General features: G+C 34.3%; 1 protein-coding gene across 2 annotated transcripts in view; it reads right to left on the bottom strand.

The window, feature by feature from the left end:
• The window catches only part of UCHL3 (ubiquitin C-terminal hydrolase L3), a 42,475-nt gene that overhangs the window by 7,301 nt on the left and 11,389 nt on the right, over positions 1 to 23,785 (bottom strand). The window contains exons 4-7 of one of the 2 annotated variants that reach the window (XM_047080713.1): positions 22,933 to 23,089; positions 22,449 to 22,534; positions 20,577 to 20,624; positions 3,364 to 3,555 (exon numbers count right to left, since the gene is read on the bottom strand). In XM_047080713.1, the coding sequence (XP_046936669.1) occupies positions 3,364 to 3,555; positions 20,577 to 20,624; positions 22,449 to 22,534; positions 22,933 to 23,089 (483 nt within the window). The remainder of the gene's footprint in view (positions 1 to 3,363; positions 3,556 to 20,576; positions 20,625 to 22,448; positions 22,535 to 22,932; positions 23,090 to 23,785) is intronic. The other variant, XM_047080721.1, reaches the window with a different exon arrangement.

Raw genomic sequence — 23,785 nt, 5'->3', positions numbered from 1 at the left:
GAAAATACAATCACTGTTAAATGCAAGTACAAATTTTAGAGACAAACATTTTAAAGAGGCATAAATCAAATTACATCTCATATTAACATCCTGTAAGTAGCACAACACTATCTGAACTGCAAAATTTTTTTTCACCTTCAGGTCATTTTATAATTTTAAATAGTTTTAATAAGAAGTTTTCAGATGCAAAAATTGAAATTTACAGAATAAACATTATTTTGGATTTACTGAATGCTTCTAAAACATTTACAGATAGTGTGACTCATCTAAATTCACATTATTCTTCAGAGATTATTTCCCCCCAATTATGAATGGGAGAACCTCAATGTAACATTAATGTGGCAAACTAGTTCTTCTTAATTTCAATTTAGAATGAAGAATTCCACTGTTGGTAGTAATCAGAATTATCTACTTTTACTATTGCTCCAATAGTAGACTCCTCTCAACCCCCGTCTTGCAGTGGCCTCTATGAGAATGGATTAGGAGGGAGCCCATTCCATCTTGGACCGTTTGTTGGAGTTATCCTTCAACTGAGGCTAATATATGTCTCCCACTATTTTCCGTTATGTTAGAAAAAGTCTAGCCCCTCTTGAACATGGTATTTCTTCAGATATTTAAAGACAGTGATATTGAGTTCCCTTATTTTCCTGGTCAGAGAATCAAAAAATATTAGTGATCACTCAATCCAATATCCTCGTTTTACTAATGACCAAAAGAAAATTCCAATTTTTCAAGGCTACACCTAAGCAATTCTACAAACTATACATTCAGTTCTATAACAAAAAATACTAGAAATGATTTTTTATCCAACTAGAAAGTGGTCTTTACTCATTTTAAGACAATTCTCCCAACAGGATATCAAGTATTTTAAGTGTTTAGAACTATTGTATTTTCAAAAAGTATAAATTATTTTAACCCCATCTCTTAAGAATAATACATCTTATAGCTTCTATTTTTCAGAATCTGTCAGTACATACAACCATTCTAGAGGTAAAGTAGTACAACTGGAGTTCTAGACCTGAATATGTACCCGATCCCTGTGCGCACTGGGTTTCTTATCTGTTTTAAAGTTTAAGTGAAATGCATGAAAGAACTAAATTGTTAAGTGCTATAAAAGCATTATGTAACGTTAAAAATATTAATACTCCATTATCACAAATATAAGAAATCACTCAAGCTAGTGACTCATAATTGTGAGTCATTATACCTTTTATCCAAAAGTGTGTACTAAAAATATAAAACTCCAAAGAGGGTATGAGAAGCCTTCAAATTGTTATAAAAGGTAAGTAAAGCTCAAAATTTCTAAGCCTTCCACAAAACCTCAGTGCCTACTAGGAGCCTTTCCCTTTGGTCAACTTCATTAGTCTGAAATTTGCAATTATCCCAAATGCTTAAAAACTATTCCACTAAAAACAAGAACAATAAAAGAAAAGGCAAAGTCTTCAATTTCAAAAAATGACCAAGGCAGAAACCAGAAACTATAGATTGGATCATATTTTGCCTATTTTTTATATATTATTTTTTACAAAGTTCCCTAATTTATAATATAACACTTATTATTATCTCAAACAATTAAAAAGTCACATAATCAATTAGATAGAAATTAAATATTAAATATAAATTTCAAATTGTAGAAAATATAGTTTAAATTTAATTTGTAATTATCTGATACTTAATATATACCAGGCACTGGTATATGTTTATGTACTTAAAAGTACTGACCAATGAATCACCATATAAACTCTATGAGGCAGGTAATACACTCATTTATTCTCAAGAAAACTGTTATACAGCTAGTAAGTGATGGAATCTGGTTTCAAACTCAGGCAGGGTAGTTCCATAATCCATGCTATGCTATGAAAATATTTATGAAGCGATAAAGCAACAATTAATATGGAAAGCAAAGATCAAACTTATATAAAATCATATAAAACTGGAAACACCAACTTTATGATATGTTCATTTATATTCAGAATATTTTAAAAGTACAAAGGAATATTTAGAATCAATTGTGCCCAAGATAGAATTTACAAAATTAGGGTTTTACTCTGATCCTGTAATTCACCTTATATCTCCTACTATGCCAAACAATGTGTGGCACAGTAGGGAAGCAAAAAATATTAAACAGGTAAATGAATAAAAATGGCAAATGCATGTTGTGATCCAATGAAGAAAATGAAATAGAGAGACACCAGTTTGTTGCTTGATACTCAGCACAAATGAAAGGCTATTTTATGACCATACTGATATCTGGGGGATGTACATATTTTAGGAAAACTGTCAAAACTCTGCTTCACGGTTTGAGCATAGCTCTAAAAGAGTAAATAAAGGGGAAGAAAGAATGTTTGACATCAACTTTCAATTTATTGAAGCATTAAATGTATGAGGAATCAGACTTCCTCTGGCTTCAAAAGTCATGATGATTTCCAGAAGCATGAAGTTTTTCATAAATGGATGGCATACACCAAATCTTTCAGAGGTAGCATTTCTAGGTAGGCTCTGCCAAATGAAAGTCATCGCTATGTAAGTCTAAAACAGCAGAAAGATAGAGCTGGAGTTGCCTAACCCTGCAGTTGATGTCAATTATGAGAATTATTAGAATTCCACCATCAACCTCAACATTTAAGATAATTAGCAAGATTAAAAGAAAGAATGTACTTTTTAATACTTTGCTAATATTATCAACCTAAGATGGAGAAATCATAAAACTTGTGGGAAGCCTACATCAATTCACAAGGAGAAAATCTTCACCTCCTACTTGGAAAAGATCTTTAGAAACTGAATAGGCAGGGAAGATTGGATCAAGATTAAACCAAGTACCTGAGACACCTCAGGGAATAAAATAGCTTAGATGAAACACCCTACACCATGGAAGGATTAGGTTAAGGATAGAGTAAGTAAAGTGACCCCAGAGCATGACAAGAGACTATAGTCATGTTCAGAAACATGAAAAAAAAAAAAAAAAACAAAGAGATGGCAAAGAACTCAGAAGGTACATAGCATTTGTTGACCTAAGTCAACTAAATGAAATCATAAAGATGAAGGGTAAGAGAATACATATTCACTTTAACAACTGACAGGAACTTAAACATTACCATGAACGTCAATCAGTACTCATCAAAAGGCAGGCATCCTTATGTTGGCGGGATATGGAGTGGGAAGATGAATGTTCACCGAGGCACTGGTGAAAGTCAAGCTAGACTGCAAAGCATAGAGGTATGCTTGCAATCTTATTGGGGGAGAAAAAGCTAATGGTTGAGTGAACCAAGAGAAAAGCACTTTGAAGACTGAAGAAGTGTAGGGAAAAAAAAAATGGACTATCCTTGTCACTGGAAGAAGAGATGGAAGATTGACTACACTTACAACAGAATGGAGACCCATAGATGGTAGGCGTAAGAAGGGTCGCCAGCGACGAAGACGGAGAGATGGACTGGTAGCCTTTGCAGGGCCTACATGGTTACGTTTGACCCAGGGCAGGGATGCATGGTGACACAATGATGAGGCCTTCGTTCTGCAGTGGCTAGAATGAGGCTGTGATGAGGATGGCGAGGAGGACTACATAATTAAAAAAGAGAACATTATACTTAGACCACGTTACTGGGTGATCATTTATTTTTCAAAGCAACGTATGGTCATATTTGTATTTATATGGTCTAGTACTTTTAACCAACCATAATCCAGAAAGAATTATATATGAATATTGGTTAAAACTAGATAAAGTGGAAATATATAACCAAGTATCAGGTTATATGCCATAGCTTCTGTAAGTACCCATCTAAAATGTTTACCTATCCTCATTTGCATAACACAGACTCATGGAATTCTTTAAAAGCCACTAAAATGGAATTATTACATCAAATGGTTTAAAAAACAGGCACACACACACACACATGGAGAACACACAATATGTTACACATACAAAACAAAAAATAATGTGTAGAAGAAAACTGAATGGTGACAGAGGCACTGGTGAAAAGAATTCCTTAGCGAGAATAAGCTCTAAGGGGGGAAAAACCCCCTTCAGAATATAAAGAGGAGTGAAATTAACCCCTCTGAAGCTGATGGCTTGCATAAACTATCCTCTTACTTAGGCTGACAAATGGAAACTATCACAACCTATTAGCCATCTTTTAGTAATCAGCAGTGATAGTTAAAATATGTATCACTTATTTTGTCCTGGGCACTCCTTTAAGCACTTTACATATATGAATTCATTAATCTCCCAGTAACCCATGAGATAGGTACTATATTCCCATTTTACAAATGAGGAATCAGAGCACATAGAGGTTAATGAATACAACCAATGTAACCAATATAAAGGCCACAGTGCTAGCAAGTGGCAGGGATGGGATTCAAATACAGGAAATCTGGTTCTGGAATGCAATGTATAGAATCACCTTGATATGTTGCCCAACTGTCCACAAGAAAGATTTTATTACTAATTTATTAGACTAGATTCTAATAACAAGAAGTATAATCCTCTTAAAATTAGATACTTTGAGAGTGGAAACTTTCAAACATAATTATACCACAAACGTTGAATCCGGTCCAACAGTTTTCCACAAAATGCACATGATTACAATAACTAACTTATTAATGGTAATCCAAATGATAATTTTATGATTGCTACTTCCAATAAATACAGCCAGTACATGAAATAAAAAAAACTGATTTAAAGCAGTATGAAAAAACTATAATCATTTATAACCATAGTGAGAAGCAGCAATAAGAATAGTAATATGAGTCCTTGGGAAGCAATAATTTCACTAACCATGACCTTATTCTCTTCAGGAAAATGAAATGTTTTTCCCTGAATGATTTCTAGGACTCTCTGAACCCTGAAAATTTTATGATCCTACTTAGTACTTTCAATCTATATAAACAATACACTAACCTAAAATAAAGCTATCTCTGTGATGAGGGTTTAAAAAACATGTTTGTGAACACTTCAGTGGCTCTTAATAAGAACCAGTCAATCAGAAATACATAAATAAGGATGCCTGGGTGGCTCAGTCAGTTGAATGTCTGACTTGGGTTCAGGTCATGATCTCACAGCTGGTGAGTTTGAGCCCTGCCTTGGGCTCTGTGCAGACAGCTCAGAGCCTGGTGCCTGCTTTGGATTCTGTGTCTTCCTCTCTCTCTGTCCCTCTCCTCCTCAGGTTCACGCTGTCTCTCAAAAATAAATAAAACATTAAAAAAAACTTAAAAAAAAAAAGAAATACATTAAAAAAACCTATACTTGGCTCTATACAGGAATAAACTGCTCTCACATAGTCTAATCAGAAGTTTGTCATATTCAATCCAATTACATTTCAATAGGAAAAAGAGAGGAGCGAATGGGGAAGAGAAGAAAAATGGATGAAGAGGGAAAAGAAAATGGAGTAAAAAAGGAAAGGGAAGGAAAGATGACTGAGCAGTGGAATAAAACAAAAATCTTCTAAGATTCTGGGAGGGAGTGATCACTAAGCTAGAAGCAGAACTGAAGGGTGTACATTGAAAGAATGTGTAAGGTTTGGGCAGGTGAAATGGGAAAGGGATTCCTGGCAAAGAATTCAGTGTGAGAAAAAGAAGAGAAATAGGGACAAGTAGGAAATGTTCACAGCACTAGACCATGAGGTCTGAGATTTGATTTTACCCTTTCAATTGAAAAAGTTGATCCTGGGAAAAGACATGAGACTCCTGGGTCAGAGAAACAGGACTTTACTTATAGCACAGCCAGGAGCATGATCATCTACATGTTTGCGTCCACTCACATCAAGGCAACACAGAGGGCCCAGAAGGATGGCTGCACACATGTGAGCTGTGTTACAGGAGAGGAACACTCAGTTTGGGGAAACATGTTTTATAGCAAGCAGTAAGCAAGCATACTCTTTCCTACAGGCAGATATTACCTAATTCCTCAAGTTTGCTTACTATAATTTCCAACTTGAAGTTTAATGGCCCTCTTTTTTTGCCATTTTTGAAAAAACCCTTTAAAAACTCTTAATTCACATTTATAGAGTTATAAAAGCAGAAAGTACAGGAAACACTGAAATGTATGCCTATGACATCCTACCCCCCATTTGCTTTGTCCTCTGCATTTATGCTCTCTCTATGTTATGTTCTTCCTGAACCATTTAAGGGTTTAAGGTAAGTTACATACTTGGTCCTTTACCCCTAAATACTTCAGTATTTCCTATAACCAAGAGAACTCTCTTGTATAACAGCAGTGTAGTTATCACCTTCATGATTTTATATTGTTATAATATCTTATCTAGACTGCCCATATTTTGTTAGTTAACATTTTTACATAAATAATTTTCTACATAAAAAAACATGCTATGGATACAGACACTTTTATTTCTTCTTTCCTAATCCATATGCCCTTTCTTTCTTCTTGCCTTATTGCATTGGCAAGGACCTTTAATACAATAATGAATTTCACTGATTTCTGCTTTTATCATTTCTTCCTTCTGCTTGATCTCAGTTTAATTTGCTCCTTTTACCACCTTAAGGTAAAACTTTAAATCACTGACTTGAAGCCTCTTTTCTTTTCTATCATAGCATTTAATACTATCAATTATCTTGAATCCCTGCTTTTTCTTTTCTACTTTATGCATTTAATGCTATAGATTTTTCTGTAACTCCTGTTTTTCTTTTCTACTATAAGCATTTAATGTTAGCGACTTCTCTCTAATCCCTGCTTTTGCTGAATTTGGATTTTTTAAATTTTTATTCAAAATATTTTCTAATTTCCTTTCTGACTTCCTCTTTGATCCATGAACTATTTAAAAGTATAGTGTTTCAATTCTAAATATTTGGTAACTTTCCAGATATTTTTTCTGTTAATGATTTCTAATTTAATTCCATTATGGCTAGTAAGCATTCTTTGTATGATTTCAACGTTTTAAAAAATTGTTAATTTCCTGGTCCAGGATATGGTACGTCCTGGTGAACATCCCATGTGTACTTGAAAAGAATGTATATTCAGCTGTTTTGGGATGGAATGTTCCACAACTGTTAATAGGGCCAAGTTGTATAACAATGCTGTTAACGTCTTCTATCAACTTACTAATTTTCTGGGTCTACTTGTTCTACTGATTACTGAGAGGAGTGTTGAAATATCCAACCGTATTTGTGAATTTGTCTATTACTCTCTTCAGTTTTGTCAGTGTTCATCTCATATGTTTAGAGGTTCTATTTTTAGCTACATACACAAACTTTAGGTATGGTGAATTGATCTCTTTATTCTTATAATGTCCTTATCACTGGTAATATTCCTGGTTCTGAAGTCTACTTCACCTAATTTCAATACAGCTATCCCAGCTTTCTTTTGTTTGATGTTTTCATTGTGTATCTTTCCCAATTATTTTAATATTTCCATGTCTTTATATTTAAAGTGACTTTCCTGTAGATACACATAATTGAGTTTTGCTTTTTTACTAATGTGATAATCTTTCTTTCAATTTGTGTGTTTACATTTAGACCATTTATATTTTATTAATTTCATGTAACTATTAACATGGTTGAATTAAAATCTATCATCTTGCCAGTTCTCTACTTTCTCCATTTGTTCTTTGTTCCTTGTCTACCTATTTTTGAATTATTTCTATGATTCCATTTAATATGTACTATTGTCTTATTGTTTATACTTCTAACTTCTTCAGTAATTGTGCTTGGGTTTAAAATACATATCTTTAGTCACAGTGTACCTTCAAGTAATATTATACCACATCGTAAGTCATCTAAAAATCTTACAGCAGTATTCCAAATTCTTTCTTCCATCCTTTGTGCTAATGTCACACATTTTCTTTTTATATATGCTATAAATTTACAATACATGGTTATCATTTTTTATTTTGATAGTCAATTGTCTTCTAAAACAATTTTTAAAAAGAACAATAGGGGCGCCTGGTGGCTCAGTCGGTTGAGCATCTGACTTCAGTTTAGGTCATAATCTCAGTTTGTGGATTCGAGTCCTGCCCGCATTGGGCTCTGTGCTGACAGCTCAGAACCTGGAGCCTGCTTCGGATTCTGTGTCTGTCTCTCTCTCTAACCCTCCCCTGCTTGCACTCTGTCTCTCTCTCTCTCAAAAATAAATAATAAACATTAAAAAAAGAACAATATTTATATTTACTTTCACTTGTTCCATTTTCAGCACTCCACAAATCTTTGTGTAGTACCAAATCGTAGTGCAGGTAACCTGCTAATGAATTCTCTGTTTTTGTTTGTTTCAATCTCTTTATGTGTCCTTTAGTTTTAAAAGATATTTTTGTTACATTTTAATTTTTTCATCTTCAAAAATATCATTCCATGGTGTTCTGGCTTGTATAATATCTGAGAGGCTTGATGTAACTCTTATCTTTGTTCCTCTGTATCCAATGTGTCTTTTTCTTCTGGCTGCCTTGAACATTTTCTATTGAGCTTTCATTTTCTGCAGTTTGAATATTATATATCTCCATGTCTATGTGTGTTTGGTTTTGGGAGCATAGGGGTATTTATCTTAGTGTTGAGATTCTTGAAGCTGTGCTTTGATGTCTTTAATTATTCTTTGAAAAACAGCCATTAGATCTTGAAATATTTTTACTGTCCTATGTCTCCATCTAGCCCCCACCTCTCTCTTTTCCTTCTGGGATTCTACTTTCATGTATCAGATCATTTGAGATTGCTCCACAACTCTGAGATGCCCTGGGTCCCCTAAAACCACTACCACAGTGTATTTTACTTTTGTGGTTCAGTATGAGCAATTTTTAGTGATGTGCCCTCAAATTTACTGATTCTCTCCTCAATTTCGTCAATTCTATTGGTTGGTGAACCCATTAAGGGCATTCTTCATCTCTGGTACCATATTTTTCATTACTATCATTTCCATTTGATTCTTTCTTGTCCTTTCAAACTCTCTGCTGATATTCCCTATTTGTTAGTACATGTCTACCTTTTTCACATGAGCCTTTAATATGTTAATTATAGTTATTTCAAGCTGCATCTGACAGTTCCAATATCAAAATCATATCTGACTCTGGTTTTTGACTGTTTTGTCTTATAACAGTGTACTGTTATTTTTCTTGTTTCTTGTCTTATAATTTTTGGTTAAAAGCTATACATCTTGTGGAAGAGCAAACTGAGATAAATAGTACTTATGCCTGAGAATGGGCATGTCCCTTCTGGTAGGCCTTAATGTGTGGAACTGAATCAATCTAGTCAGGAGTTGAGCTGTTTGGGTTTTATTTGGCTATGGTTAACCTTACCAACCTACCACCTTAAAATTCATCTACCATTACCCTGTGCTTAGGGTAGCAGCTGGGTTGTTCGACGCTTTCTTTTTCAATGTTCTTGTTCCACTGACAGATATAGGATTTTTCTCGGAGCCTGTGCTCAGAGGTTTTTCTCCTTGTTCTTGCTCTCTCAAACTTTTGACATTTATTGGTGCATGCTGGTCTTTAATGGTGAGATGATAGAGACATTCTTTATTGTTCTGGTTTAGCCATTGGCTCTACCATTATAGGTAGGCTGTTTGTCCCTGAATATCAAGAATCAGGCTTTCCTCCTCCAGTGATTTGTCTCATAGATTTCTGCCCCTCCCCCAAGGGGTGGTTTTTATCTATTCCCTTCCCCAAAGAAGGTTTTTTGTCCTAGTATCTTTAGGTTTTGCTCTGTAGAGAAGAATCCAGACTTCGTGCCATAACCAAAGTAGAAACTGCTCCCTTCCCCAGGTTTGTACCTTAGAGCTCTCTCTAGTCTTGTCCCTAGTCTATCTCATAAGTATCAGTGAGGCTGGTGGAGTGAATGAGAGCTTCCCTTTTGGGACTGCTTATGGTGATTTTATAGTCTTTTAGAATCCAAAATTGCTTAAAAAATTACTTACTTCATTAAAATTATTAAAAATATCAACATGTGCCAGACTTTACCATTGACTCTACATCCCCTCTGCTGTGTAGGCAATGCAGCAGTATAGGGTGACTTCATATAGAACACTTCACATGTAATAACAAATCTATCTCTTCATTATATAATATTCAGGAAAACCTAGAACAGACTTTTCAGAACCCCAGGCATTTCAAAAGCAGCTTAAATGTTTTGCTCTTCACAAAGAACCCTTAGGAATTTAATAAATTATTATTGCATGAAAGATTTAGGCATAAACACTCATTTTCAGAGATTTTTAAGCATTCTGATTCTAACTTAAATCCTGTCAGAGTCAAAAATAAAAGACAAAAAAATAAACAATAATAAAGTAAAATACAAACACAGAGTGGGTTTATTAGGACAGTGTTTTTTTTTTTTGGGGGGGGGAGCTGGTTTTTTGTTTTTTAATATTTAGAAGCACAAGGACTTAGCTGACTTGCCCAAAGCATTCAACTAGTAACAGTCGAAACCAGAGGCAGAACACATGACTCCTAACTCTAATTTCAGTGTTTTCATTGCATACAGAGCCACTCACCCGTCAACTGTCAATTAATTTAGCTGATTCATAGAGGGAAATCTATTACTATCTCTATTTGTATTCCTCAAACACAATTCAAATGTTTCTGTTTTTTAAACACTTATAGCTAGTTCAGAATAAACAAATAAAACAAAAATAAAATACCCAGGTCCTACAAAGCCAAATTATTTTTCCTTCACAGTTAATGTGCATGTCACTTTGTATGTGAGAAAATGAGTCAACTACTCTTTAAACTGTTTAATAACAATAAAAAAAAATTAGAAATATCATGAAGGCTACAAAGAAATGATCTAAACCTTTAATTAAAAGGTGGAGGTTGTGTGCCTGTTTAAAAAGGATGTGTGTCTGTTTAAAACCTTCTTTCCATTAATGTACATGTCCCTGTGTGTATGTAAATGACAAGATTACTCTTTAAACTGTTTAACCAATGAATTAAAAATACTGTAAAGGCTAAAAAGAAATGATACACACATTTTTTAAAAGGGGGCCAAGGGTCTGCCTAAAAAATGCTTGTCTATTAAGAAATCAAGTGTTTGGAAGGTTGTTGTAAGTGCTTAAATCTGAATTATTCTAAAATGCGAAAATAAACTAAGTGATTTTGGCTTACACCCAAAACATTTTCTCATTTTAATAGGCATCCTGTTATTAAGAAAAATATCATTATAACCATGTAATTTTCTGAACACGAAGGGATCATTAGCTGGTAGATACTTAAAATAATTACTGTTTTCTGAAATATACACAATATGATAACCAAAAGACTGTGGTTAGTTTAAGGGGAAGATTTTATGTTTAATATAAGGAAAAATCTACTAAGAGCTAACTTAGATATAAGGGTAACAAAGAATAAAAGTATTCAGTACAACTAAGAATGGTCGCTTGTGATGCATTACATATTTGCATTAAATTATTAGCTGTGTTTAACTTTGCTCTTAGGATAAAAACAAAAATTTAAAATTAAAAATCCTCCCTTTCTTCTTTTTTTGTTTTAGCAATTTTGAGTTATTTTGTTTTTCTGCCTTGATAGCATGGTCAGTACTTACTAGCTATGTGACCTTGGATGAATTACTTCTTAGTCTTCCCATCTGTAAAATGGGGGTAACAAAGATCTTAAGGAATTTAGAAGATTAGAATAGGGGACCCCTGTCCTTTAGTATAATGCCCACCATGTAAGATGCATTCAGTAAATGTAACCATCATTAAAGGAAGATGACAAACATGGTTTCAAAAGCAGTGAGGATTAAGATGAGAATATTTGGAAGCTAATAAGTGCCTCAATTTCCAAGAGTACAAAGAAAACTTCCTCAATTGACACTGTGGCACCCAAAGTGACGCCTAATGTCTCCAAGCATCCCCAGTCATCTCAGAGTGAGAGTTTTCTGGCTTGAGAACCTATGATATTTGTGCACCTCTAGTAGAAAACAATGTGCATTTTCTTTATAATATCTCCTTTCCTTCTACAGGGTAGAAATGGGAATAAAATGCTGTAAAAAATTCAAATTCCACTTTTAAAAATAATTTTAGCTTCTTTATATGATCATTGGAAATCATGACTCCTTTTATTGACCTGTTGATAAAATATGTATTTGATCACAATTAAATTTAACAGTTATTTCCTGAATGTATATGTCCTTTCAGACCTCAGCAATATCGCTGAGTTTAAAATGGCACATGGAAAGAAAAGGTATGAGGAACTTCTCTAGGGCTGCCAAATGCTATGAAAAGAAGTTAAATTGTAAATGTGTGTGCATTCATGTATGAGTATGTATATGCACATGCATGGGAATATGTCCATATACGTAAAACTTGAAAAGTTTAAAATCACAACTATAAATTAATTCTAAATGGATTTCTGTAGATTTTTTTGGAAAGCTCAGTACAATATATCGGATTGCACTAAAGGTAAGGTCCAAATTTAAAATAGGAAAGTAAAACCATATTCATGCAAAAGATACAAACTTCCCTACAGAGTATCCATGTTTAGCTGGCAAAGAAGTCAAAGTGAAACATGGGCTACATATCAAAATACACAAAATATCACTACATATTCCATGGAAAATCTGCACGATGGCAAATTTATTCATTTTGTTCATCTAATAAATCAAGATGCCCACAGATTTCAAGACATTCTTGAAAGACTTTTCCTCTACTAAACAGCTGTGTTTCCTCACTTCAATTTACAATTCTCCATGTCAGAAATCTCTATCAATATAATGACATATCTGTACATGTTACATTAAATTCAAGCTTACCATTGTTAAGCTGGTCAAGCTAATTCCCAGATTTTTTTTTTTTTTTTAACAACGTGAGAACAGGTTCTCATTTATTACAAATGAAAAAATCTTAAATCCTAGCATCATCCCCTTCATTTTGGAAAGCTATGGTTTTAAACAAAACAAACAAAAACCTCACCATCTTCAAACCTAATCTTGATTCTATGTTTATTACTGAAGACATTTTTACACAGAAGGGTTACATTTAGTCAGATCTAAAAGAGTATACTCATTAATTCAGTCTAAGAATTTTCCTCCAAAATAGTTTAATATTGCTATTTCCAAAACCCTCAGCGTACCAAAAAATAATAAATAAGTTAAAAAGATGACGAAGAAGAAAGATAAGAATATCTTGATCCATTTTAGGACAAAGCACTTAACCTAAGAAAGGGGGAAAAAAGTATAATCAGGATGGAGTAGTATTTACATTTCTTACCTTTCAACAACTAATTTAATCTATCTATACATTTTTTTCTAGTGATATTAGATAAAGAACTGATTACATGCTTGGAGACATGGTGTCAGTGCTTGAAAATACAGGAACAAAAAGAACTATTCCAATAACATTTTCCCAAATGTGACTAATTCTAATTGTATTCCCTCCTTCCAACTCAGCTCCCCCATTCAACTTTACATATACTTTCAAAACATGCCTTTCTCTGGGTAATAATATTAAGAAGGAATGACAACAATAAAAAAGAAAAATAAGAGAAACAGAGGCAAAAGTATAAAGAACCAGGAGTTCCAGAGAATTTCTCAATTTTAAGAATGAAATTAAATGAAGCTGCCCAAAAAAAGATTTACCTTAAGTCTTACTGGAATGAAACAAAGAAAATGAGGCATGGAAAGTAAATGGAAAAAAAAGTCAGAAAGTGCAATTTCAGATTTCCTAACAAAAGCGGGCTATATAGTTTAAAAAGTATACTTTGCATCAGAGTTCCATTTGTTTCCATCTGATTCTTCTAAGAATATTAGAAACTTAAACTTTATGTTGTATAAGAAGTAAGTTTCTTCCTAACAGGTTTAGCTTCTTTCAAACATGGGAAAGAAGAAAATAAATCCTTAAAGAAGAGAAATAAATGTAAGCACTTTAATTTACTCTAACATAATCAAAATCACTCAAAACTGTATTGAAGAGCAAAATGAAGCCATGCAAAGTATATTTACACACTGAATTAAAATGAGACTTGACACTGTTTTCCTCCACTGACAGTCTGCATTGATAGGGCCAAGCCAACCAGATACACATACATGCATGCACACGTACACACACATGCATACACACACACACACACACACACTTTATCTTTGACTGTGTATACATATATGAACACATACTTAAAATCACAATTTATCTACTGCTTACCTAACAAATAAACTCCCGCTTAATGGACAACACTAAGCAAAACACATTACTACGTATTTCATTATAAATAAATTATAATTCAATTTCATGATTTAAATTCCTTCTATAAACTTTTAGTAAAGAATTCTGAACTATCTTTAGCAATCAAACATATTCCCTCTATCACACATGGTAAAATTTAAAAACAGAATTCAACACTGGTAAGGGTTACTTTTGAGACTATCTCCACTGAAGTAAGAGATCCTGAAAGACACAAACTACGTATTATTCACCTTTGTACGTACATCTCCTAGCCCAGTGCCTGGTACTACAGGTACTCAAACAGGTTACTTAGTTGATCAAATGAAAGAAAGACAATTTTATTTTATATAATAAGAAACTTAGAAATATTCAGCCCTTTGATTCAGTAATTCTACATATAGGAAACTATCTTTAAAAAGAGAACGTAGAATAAATACTTGGATAAAGAAAGACATTCAGTAAAGTTACCGTTTTAACTTGGAAAACTGAAAACAATACAAACATCAAAAGTTAAAAAAAGAAACCTGGAAAGTAAATTATGGTTCATTCACATAACAGTAGATAGCCACATAGAATTTTTTATGAAGAGGTCTTGATGAAACAAGAAAATGCTCATGATAAAATGTAAAGAAAAAAATTCCCACAAAATTCTTTGATCTTAACTATTTTAAAGATAAATTTTTTAAAAAAGATTGGAAGTGAATATATGTAAGTCAAAAAGCACTTTCCACTTTGGCATGTTTATTTAAAACCATAAATAAAACAGTAGTGCCATTTCTATTACTTTTCACGGTTGTGATAAACTTGAATGGAAGGCTCTGAAAAGTATGATAAATGTATTATTTTGTAAAAAGTTAAATAAACAATAAATCATCAGGAGAGCTCTACTCCTATCTGGACTAGCTCCTAGACTAATATGGACAAAAGACAAACTTTTAAAATTGCTTTTTTTTTTTTAATTTTTCAAATATTTTGGGAGAAACTGCTTTTTAGGTAAGCATCAATGAAGTAAAAGTAGAGTTTAAAGGCAAATTAAATACCTTTCTGGATTTTTTTTTCTTTTCTTCACCTTGGACTTGGCAGATTGCTTCCATTACTGACTGTATCACTGACACTTGTTCAAATTTTAACAACACACAATTTAAGTTCCTCATATCCCATTGTTCTTTTATCTTAAGTGAAAAACGAAAGCAATAATTTTCAGTTTGGGTTAATGAAACTTAAGTGAAGTGGGGCTACTGTCCAAATTTCTGGATTAGCCAAAGGCTGCCTGACGATCATGGTGGGATGATGGGATGGGAAAACCACATGAGTAAACAGACAACTGGTCTACAGAAACCTATTAAGTAAGCCAGTCTTCTGAAAATACCACTGTATTTGGGTGACTCAACTTACTGATTTCTCATTCAGGCTATAAATCTCTGCATGCACTAAGGCTCTGGGCTGCTCTACTCCCATGGACATGTTCTGACAGAGTAACAAAGATGTCCCTGACAACTGCCATTGCTATGACACTGTTATTACTGGCTTCTCTTCCCCCTCTACCCACTCTGTAAACACCAACATGCCCCGGGGATTTATCATGGCCCGCCACCACTCCCCCTCTATAGAATTCTCAAGGCTCTAACTACTATCCAAATACAAAAGATTTCAGCTATCTCCCCATAGCGTGAGGCTCCATATCCAACTTCCACACAGATGACCCATGAACTAAACTAAACACACCATCCTTGGTGGCTTCCTGTTGCCTATAAAATCCAGGCCCCCTCCTTGTCTGGCTTCGCCTTGTTAACTTCCTCCTCTGCCTCATCCTCTGCCATTCATATTCATCTTTCTGAATGTTTATAAAATAAAATTACCACCTAAAATTTATTGAAGGTCCATTATATGCCAGGGACTTTATATGATTAGCTCATCAATCTTCACAACAATCCCATAAGGTAGATGCTGCTATCTCCATTTTACACTGAGGAAAGTATCTTGCCTAAGCTGCTAAGTAGTGGAGTCAGCATACAAACCTACATCCTGTGCTCCTTACCTTTGTATATGTAATTTCTCATAAATTCCTACACATGCCAAGCACTGTCCTGGGGATTCAAGGTGAATGGGACAAAGCTCATGGCACTTACAGTCTAATAAATAAACAGAAGAAACAAATAAGCAAAAAACCTTATTATAAATCATTTAAAAGTGCCAGGAAGAAAATAAACAGGATTTTGTGACAGAAAATTCAGAGGTGGATGTATATGAGAGTGATAAAAGAAACACCTCTTAAAAAATGACTTTTAAGGAGTGACCCCATGGATGAGAGGTCTATGCAAATAGGAGGGGCATTTCCAGGAGAGTACTGAGTCAGGTGGTGTTATACATTTAACTGTGTTCCCCCCAAATTCTAATGTTGAAGCCCTAACCCCCAATGTGACTATATTTGGAGATAGGGTCTTCAAGGAGGTAAATAAGGTTAATAATGGTAATGCTCTACCTTGGATAGGACTGGTGTCTTTAGAAGAAGAAGAGGAGATACAAGATATTGATCGATTGATTGATCCCTCTCTGTGTATGTATATATATATATATTTTTTTTTTTTTCTCTCTCTCTCTCTCCCTCTCTCCACATGCACACAGAGAAAAGGCCATGTGAGGACACAGTGAGAAAGCATCCATCTATAAGCCAGGAAGAGAGGCTCACCAGAAACCAACACTGATGGTACCATATTGACTTCTAGCCTCCAAACTGTGAGAAAATGAATTTCTGTTCTTTAAGTCATCCAGTCTGTGATATTTTGTTATGGCAGCCCAAGCAAACAAAAACAAACTGGAAAGACTTAGGTGTTTCCCAGGAACTGACAAAAACCAGTGTGCTAGAATATAGAGAGCAATGGAGGTAATAATATGTCAAAGACTCTTCAGCCCATAGATGGTAGATGAACCTGAAATAAGATGATCACAAACACAGTACCTGATGCAAAAGTTTTAAGCTGGTTCATACTTGATTTGAAAATATATGCTATTAAGTTTTGTTCTCTCAGTGACTGAGAGTCAATAAAATAGTGAGTATAATATAGTAATTTTTTTTGAGAGAGAGAAAAAGAGAGCGTGAACTGAGGAAGGGCAGAGAGAGGGGAAAGAGAATTCCAAGCAGGCTCCACGCTCAGCACAGAGCCTGATGTGGGGCTTAATCCTATGACAGTGAGACCACGACCTGAGCTGAAATCAAGAGTTGGATACTTAATCGACTGAGCCAACCGGGTGCCCCTGGACTATAGTAATATATATTCCACCTTGGAATGCACAAAACAGCCCATACAACAAAGAACTGAACCCTTCCCAAAATGTTAATAGTGCGGTATTGAAGAACAACGGGTAATGGGTATGTCCTGTTTACCTAGGGGACTATGGAAAAAAACATTTTTTTTTTTTAAGTTCTTACACCACTAAGGATAGTTCTGAGGGAATTTTGGTGAAATAATAAATATGTACTGTGCTCATGTGCAAGGAACAGTGTGGATATTTTGGAGCATGTCCAAATGAATCAGACACCAATCCTAGGTCTAAGAGGCACAGTAAGGTAGACATGACACCACATTTCGTCAAAGCTAAGGGACCAGTGGCTATAAGATATGTCACTTTATACACAACTAATCAGGGGATACTAAAGAGTAAATTATGACATTAACTGCAAAAATACATCCTAATTTCAGAGCTGTTAAAAGGTGAAAATATATACATCTTAAATAAATGAAAAAGAGTATGAAAATAGCTAAATGCAAATAATAGAAGTCATATAAAGAGTCCATAAAGGGAATGGATTGCTTCATGCAGAAGGTAGTATTTAAGCCAGATCTTGAAGGATGGGTAGAAGTAGGAAGAGCAGAGATGAACAGAAGGAATAATTTTAGAAAAGTAAACTGCAAGAGGTAAAGCCTAGCAACAGTTAAGTGAAGGAAAGCAAGAGAGACATATTTAACGAGAGAACACTGTTGAAAAGTTAGAAAGACAAGAGTTAGGAAAAGCTTGACTACAGCTAGGCTAAAGAGCCTGAAATTTATTGTATATGCCTGGGAAATGGTTCTCAAACACATTTCTTTTTTTTTTTTTTTTTTTACCCTGATACACTTTAGGGCTATAATACACAAAAAAATAGGGTTCACTCTAGCAAGGATTCTCAACTATGAAAGATGCAAAATGAACAAAAGGGATTAATTCTTCTGAAAGTAAATTTAGAAAAAGCTATTCAGAAAATCCTAACTTCTACCTCTACCTTGCCTTGAAAATCACTGTTTTCTATACACTAAAACACTTCAGAAAAATCCGAGTACCCAAAATAATTCAAGTTACATTTCAGGAAAGGTAATCCAGGAGAACTGTGTAAAAATGAATGAGTATTAGATTTTTTTTTTTTTTTCAACATTTTTTATTTATTTTTGGGACAGAGAGAGACAGAGCATGAACGGGGGAGGGGCAGAGAGAGAGGGAGACACAGAATCGGAAACAGGCTCCAGGCTCTGAGCCATCAGCCCAGAGCCTGACGCGGGGCTCGAACTCACGGACTGCGAGATCGTGACCTGGCTGAAGTCGGACGCTTAACCGACTGCGCCACCCAGGCGCCCCGAAATGAATGAGTATTAGAATAAAGATTAAGGATTGACAATCTACATAAAAAGCTGATCTTCCAGGAAGAAGTTAAACAAATTTCTATTAAATTAGTGACAGTGGGGAAAACGTATGATGAAACTATTACAAGAAACAGAAAAAAATAAAGGAAAGAAAAGTTTAAAATACAATATAATAAGCTCAAACAAGGACAAGCGTATTCCAAAATACTGGGGGTCATTCAGGTGACATCTAAAATACATCCAAGATTAGAAAAAGTGGAGTCAGGTCTGGAAAGAGCTGTGAACATCATCTAAAAAGAGTTATTGAAGGGGCGCCTGGGTGGCTCAGTTGGTTAAGCCTCCAACTTCAGCTCAGGAGGGTTCAAGCCCCATCTCAGGCTCTGTGCTGACAGCTCAGAGCCCAGAGCCTGCTTCAGATTCTGTGTCTCCCTCTCTCTCTCTGTCCCTCTCCTGCTTGCTCTCTATCTCTCTCTCTCTCTCAAAACTAAATAAACATTAAAAAAAATTTTTTAATAAAATAAAAGGAGTTACTGAAGCCCTAATATGGATAAAGCCACCAAAAAAAGGCAAGATAAGGTAACGCAAAGACAAATTTTTGAAGTAAACATGTATTAATGTTGCTTTATTACACTTAATTTTGCTTCATTACAAATAGCTATCTTCGTATTTTATAACAATCTCATGCTGATTACCGTCATTGCTAATTCTAACACTATAAATGTACAAACAAAAAAGCAAAGCAGAGTGAAGATTAAGAACATGCTTAGGATCATACAAAGCAATAAAAAAAAGGGAGTGTTTGATTAATCCACAATCTGGTGTTATAGCCATCTGGAGATAGTGTGTGTGTGTGTATGTGTGTGTGTGTGTTTGTGCAAACTTGGTCAAAAAACAATAGTCCATACCTCTGAAAGTAGAACCTGAGACCAACCAAGAAGATATAATTATAGGGGGAATTAGTGTTCAAATTCTTAGATGGCTTTATTATAAACACTCAGTTATCCAGTTCAATCTATGAAAAACTGCAGTCATAACATAGTATCAAATTGTTTTCTCCTTAAATTTTTTTGCAGATAGTGTAAATATTTAAGACCAATATTTTTAAATCAGGTATTTTTCAAATGTGTTTTCAAGTACTCTTAATGCATAAAGGTAATATGATCTTTGTACACGAAAAACTATGGTTTCAAGTCCCAGATGGATAAGAAAGAAAATCTATAATTCTCTGGTGTTAACACTCAGATGTGCTATGAATTCACCAAACAACTTCAATTGAACTCTAATTCATCTTGCTGAAACACCTTTTGACACCCCTCCCACGAGCAGGAGCACGAGGCTTAGAGGGAAGGAAAAGAAATGGAAGAGGGAATGAAGACAACCAAGAGAAAGAAAAAAAGAGGCAAGAGAAGGAGAGGAGAGGTGAGCCAGGTGAGGAACTAGCTACCCGGGTGAAAATGGTAAAAAACCATCATATTGCCCTGGAACAGATTTACCGAGCAAAGAGAATGACGCAGCTTTTTGCCACACGTTGGGCATGATAGAGTCTTGAAAAATCATACAGGCTCATCTGCTCATACTATAGCACAGGTATTTTTCTCGAAACACTTGCACAAATCAGAGGACTCTAATAGGGAACGCAAACAGCCCACAACCTGCAATCTGTCTAAATGATTAGACAGACTGAGACAGCTGATATCAAAGTGCCTACTAATAGTTTACCAATATATGTTCTTGTGCTACTTCATGACGACTTTTACATAAGCAGATTCCTTCAAAGGAAAAAAAAGTCCAAGTGGTTTTCTAAAACTACATGCCATATGAGAACACTGTGGTTAGACTTACACATGGCAAGGAAAGTTTTGAAAAATGGGAAATACCTCAGTCTGACCTTCATGGGCACTGGTCTCATGAGTGACTCGGATAGCCTGTAATGAGAACACAAGGAATTAACAGGAAAAAATGTCCGTGTCCAACTTTCTAAAAGAAAACAACAATGCTAAGTTTTAACATCTAAAGCTTTGTTAAGAAACAACAAATCGGAAGAAGTTTAGGAACAGTTTAGCATTACATATTTAAGAATGATTTCTGAGTAACCAAATGAATTGCTGTACTTTCTAACCCACAAATCCCTGAAGACTTAGGAAACTGAATATTTGATTATTTGTAATTTCCAGGTGTTAAGTGGGAGTCATTTAAATTATTTGTTAGAACTAACACTTAACACTTTATTCAACTGGGACTAGAATAAAGTAAGCATCTCACAGATAGAGACTGAAAAAGCTGATCTCATCTGTTTCTCCAGGTTACATGCTCCTCTGCGGCTCTGGCTGTAGTTATGCTTAATCATGCAGCTTCAGTCAGCAGTTTAAAAATATGGAGCAAAAAGCATGCATTTATCAGAAGCTAGAGATTTCAGTTTTCTGAACTTAAGAAAAAAAAAATGCCCTTACAGTACCCACTATTAGCAAACATGAAGAAAATGGGCAAAAGTAGTCATTTTCAGGTGAAAAGTACAACCTTTATGAATGGCAATTTGGCAATAAGTATCAAAGCCTTAAAAACATGCAAATTGTTTGATCCAGCAATTTCTCTTCTGGGAGTTTATGTATTTACATATAACTGTACATAAGTATATATAATTAAGGACATTTTCAAAGATTTAGCTACAATAATATACCTTGTAGTATTTCTTTAAATAGTGAATAAAGAGGAAAAGTATTAAATTACCAACAATAATTTATTGGTAAAATAAAATACTGTACAATGGAAAGCTATGCAGCCATTAAATGATGATGTCAAATATATACTTACTGGTATGGTATACGTTTGTGATAAGTTAAGTGAAAAAAGCAAGTTATAAAACAATATTACAGTGTGATCAACTTTTTGTTTTAAAAACTTGTGTATATACACATATACTCCCTATAAAAATATTAATAATGGTGGCTACTTCTTATTGGTAGGATTACTGGTGACTTTTATGTTGTTTAATTTACTTTTGTGTAAAATAAAGATGTTTTATGATCTGCAGGTTTTTTAAAGAAAAAACAATTTAAGATAGTCAAAGTAGGTAAGAATGCTAAAACATGATGAAATCAATGAATCTATTGGACACAAACTCTGTATAAGGCATTTTTCTAGCCAAATAATCTGTACATTATACTCCTTCTAATTCCAAAGAACTTAACATCTACCTAGTAGTGTTAATTAAAGTTTAAAAGTCCTTCAAAAGAAAAATAAGAGTCCAAAACCAGTAAGATTTAAATGTCATTCTAAAACAATTCTATGAAATGGTACAAGTAGATTATGTCTTCACACAGGCAAAAACATTACTAAGCTGATAGAATAGCTACATATGATCTGACATCTAGCCTTAAGTCTTTGTTTTTTCCACTGGCCTTCAGCCTTGTTCCAAATTCCCAGTGAAACACACACAGGGCATTGGCAGGCATCTATTTACTATGGGGAGGGAGTGGTAAGGAACAGTCAAGCATAAAATATTTAAAAAATTTGTAAATCAAACTTTTTTTCTGTCATTCAGCTCTAGATGTAGAAAAGAAGTGGCAATTCATCAACATTTATGGATATTTCAGGTAATGTTACATGAAGTACAGAAGTTCTTTTTTAACGGACACAATAAAATCCATAATTGCTCAAAACTAAAGTTGCAAGACAAACATCCCAAAAGTATCTACAATCCCACAAAACTTTGCCCATAAATGAGATCGAGACAGAAAGAAGGTACCGACGTCATAGTTCTCTAGGTATCTGGCTCGTTCTTCAGGGCTCATTGACACAGACTCCTCTAGGAATTTTTTCAAGGTTGATCCAGATTCTGAGAATATTAAAGAAGATAAAATTGAGAAGGTTTGTTATCTCAAAGACACTGATATATGAAAATACTAGAAGCATGCTCTTTTTTTTTTTAGATAAAAACCCTTTCACTGCTAAGTTGGGAATATAAGAATACTGGGATAAATGATAGGCTTTAAGTTTTTTGTGAAACCTCTTTTTATCAACATTATAAAAGAATGGGAAAGATTAATATTTCTTCTAACAGTATATACATTCCCACTAGGGGAAAAAAAGAAGAAAAAGAAAGGAAAATGCTTTATTTGATACTTTAAAAGAAAGAACCACAGCACCACCTACTGCTCAATAAGTCAACTCATGACTTCTGGTGGCTGGTGTTGGGGGGAGGTGATGGACAAGCAGTAATAAAAAATTATTTACCAAAGTGCATCTTGTCTTTATTGTTGGCAATAGCATGGATGAGTCCAATTGTTCCGCAGGCATTGCTGATTGTTTGCTTCATGAAATATACTGATGACGTAACATCTTGTCCCTGAGACTTTATTTTTTCCTCCTCCTCCGTTCTGAATACTTCATACTATTAAAAAAAAAGTCAATAGTCTACTTATGAAAACAATACGTTAAAAAGTACTCAAACACAAAACCAGGAAAGTTCTAAATACCCATTAATGGGCATTTGGTTAACATACTACAGCATATCTTAATGGAATCCTATAAAGCACTTAAAAAAGAATAAAATAGATTTATATATTCTGACTCAGAAATCTGTCCATGATTATAGGGTGGTTCTAGGTCAATATATATTACCATGGTTCTCATTCATGTTTTTAAAAAATATACTTTATGTATGCATTGAAAAATCTGAAAGAGTATACAAAAATGTAACAGGTTATCTCTGTGACCATAGATTACTGGAGGACTTTTACCTCATCTTTAGAATAAAACACTCTTTTCTTTACATTTCTATATTGTTAAATCATACTGTACTAACAAATTCTTAGCATATTGTATTCAAAACAAACGTTCACCATTATCTCTAATAACTGATTTAAAAACAATATGGGAATAATAAATGTCAGAAGTGTGTGCTCTACACCTGACTGCCTAAGCCCACATCCTGGCTCCATTATTACTTGCTGTGTGATTATTATTTCACAAGTTACTTAATGACTCTGTGTCTCATTTTCCTAATTGTAAAAAAAAAGGTTAAAAAATAATAAAGAGGTTAAAAAACGAGTGATGAGAAGGAGGAGGGAGAGAGTAGAAAGATGAT

Source organism: Lynx rufus, unplaced genomic scaffold (genome assembly GCF_022079265.1).
Source record: "Lynx rufus isolate CCGP_SWC_20201006 ecotype Redwood Valley unplaced genomic scaffold, mLynRuf1.p SCAF_1, whole genome shotgun sequence".
NCBI lineage: Eukaryota > Metazoa > Chordata > Mammalia > Carnivora > Felidae > Lynx > Lynx rufus.
This window is presented reverse-complemented; position numbering and strand designations above follow the sequence as displayed.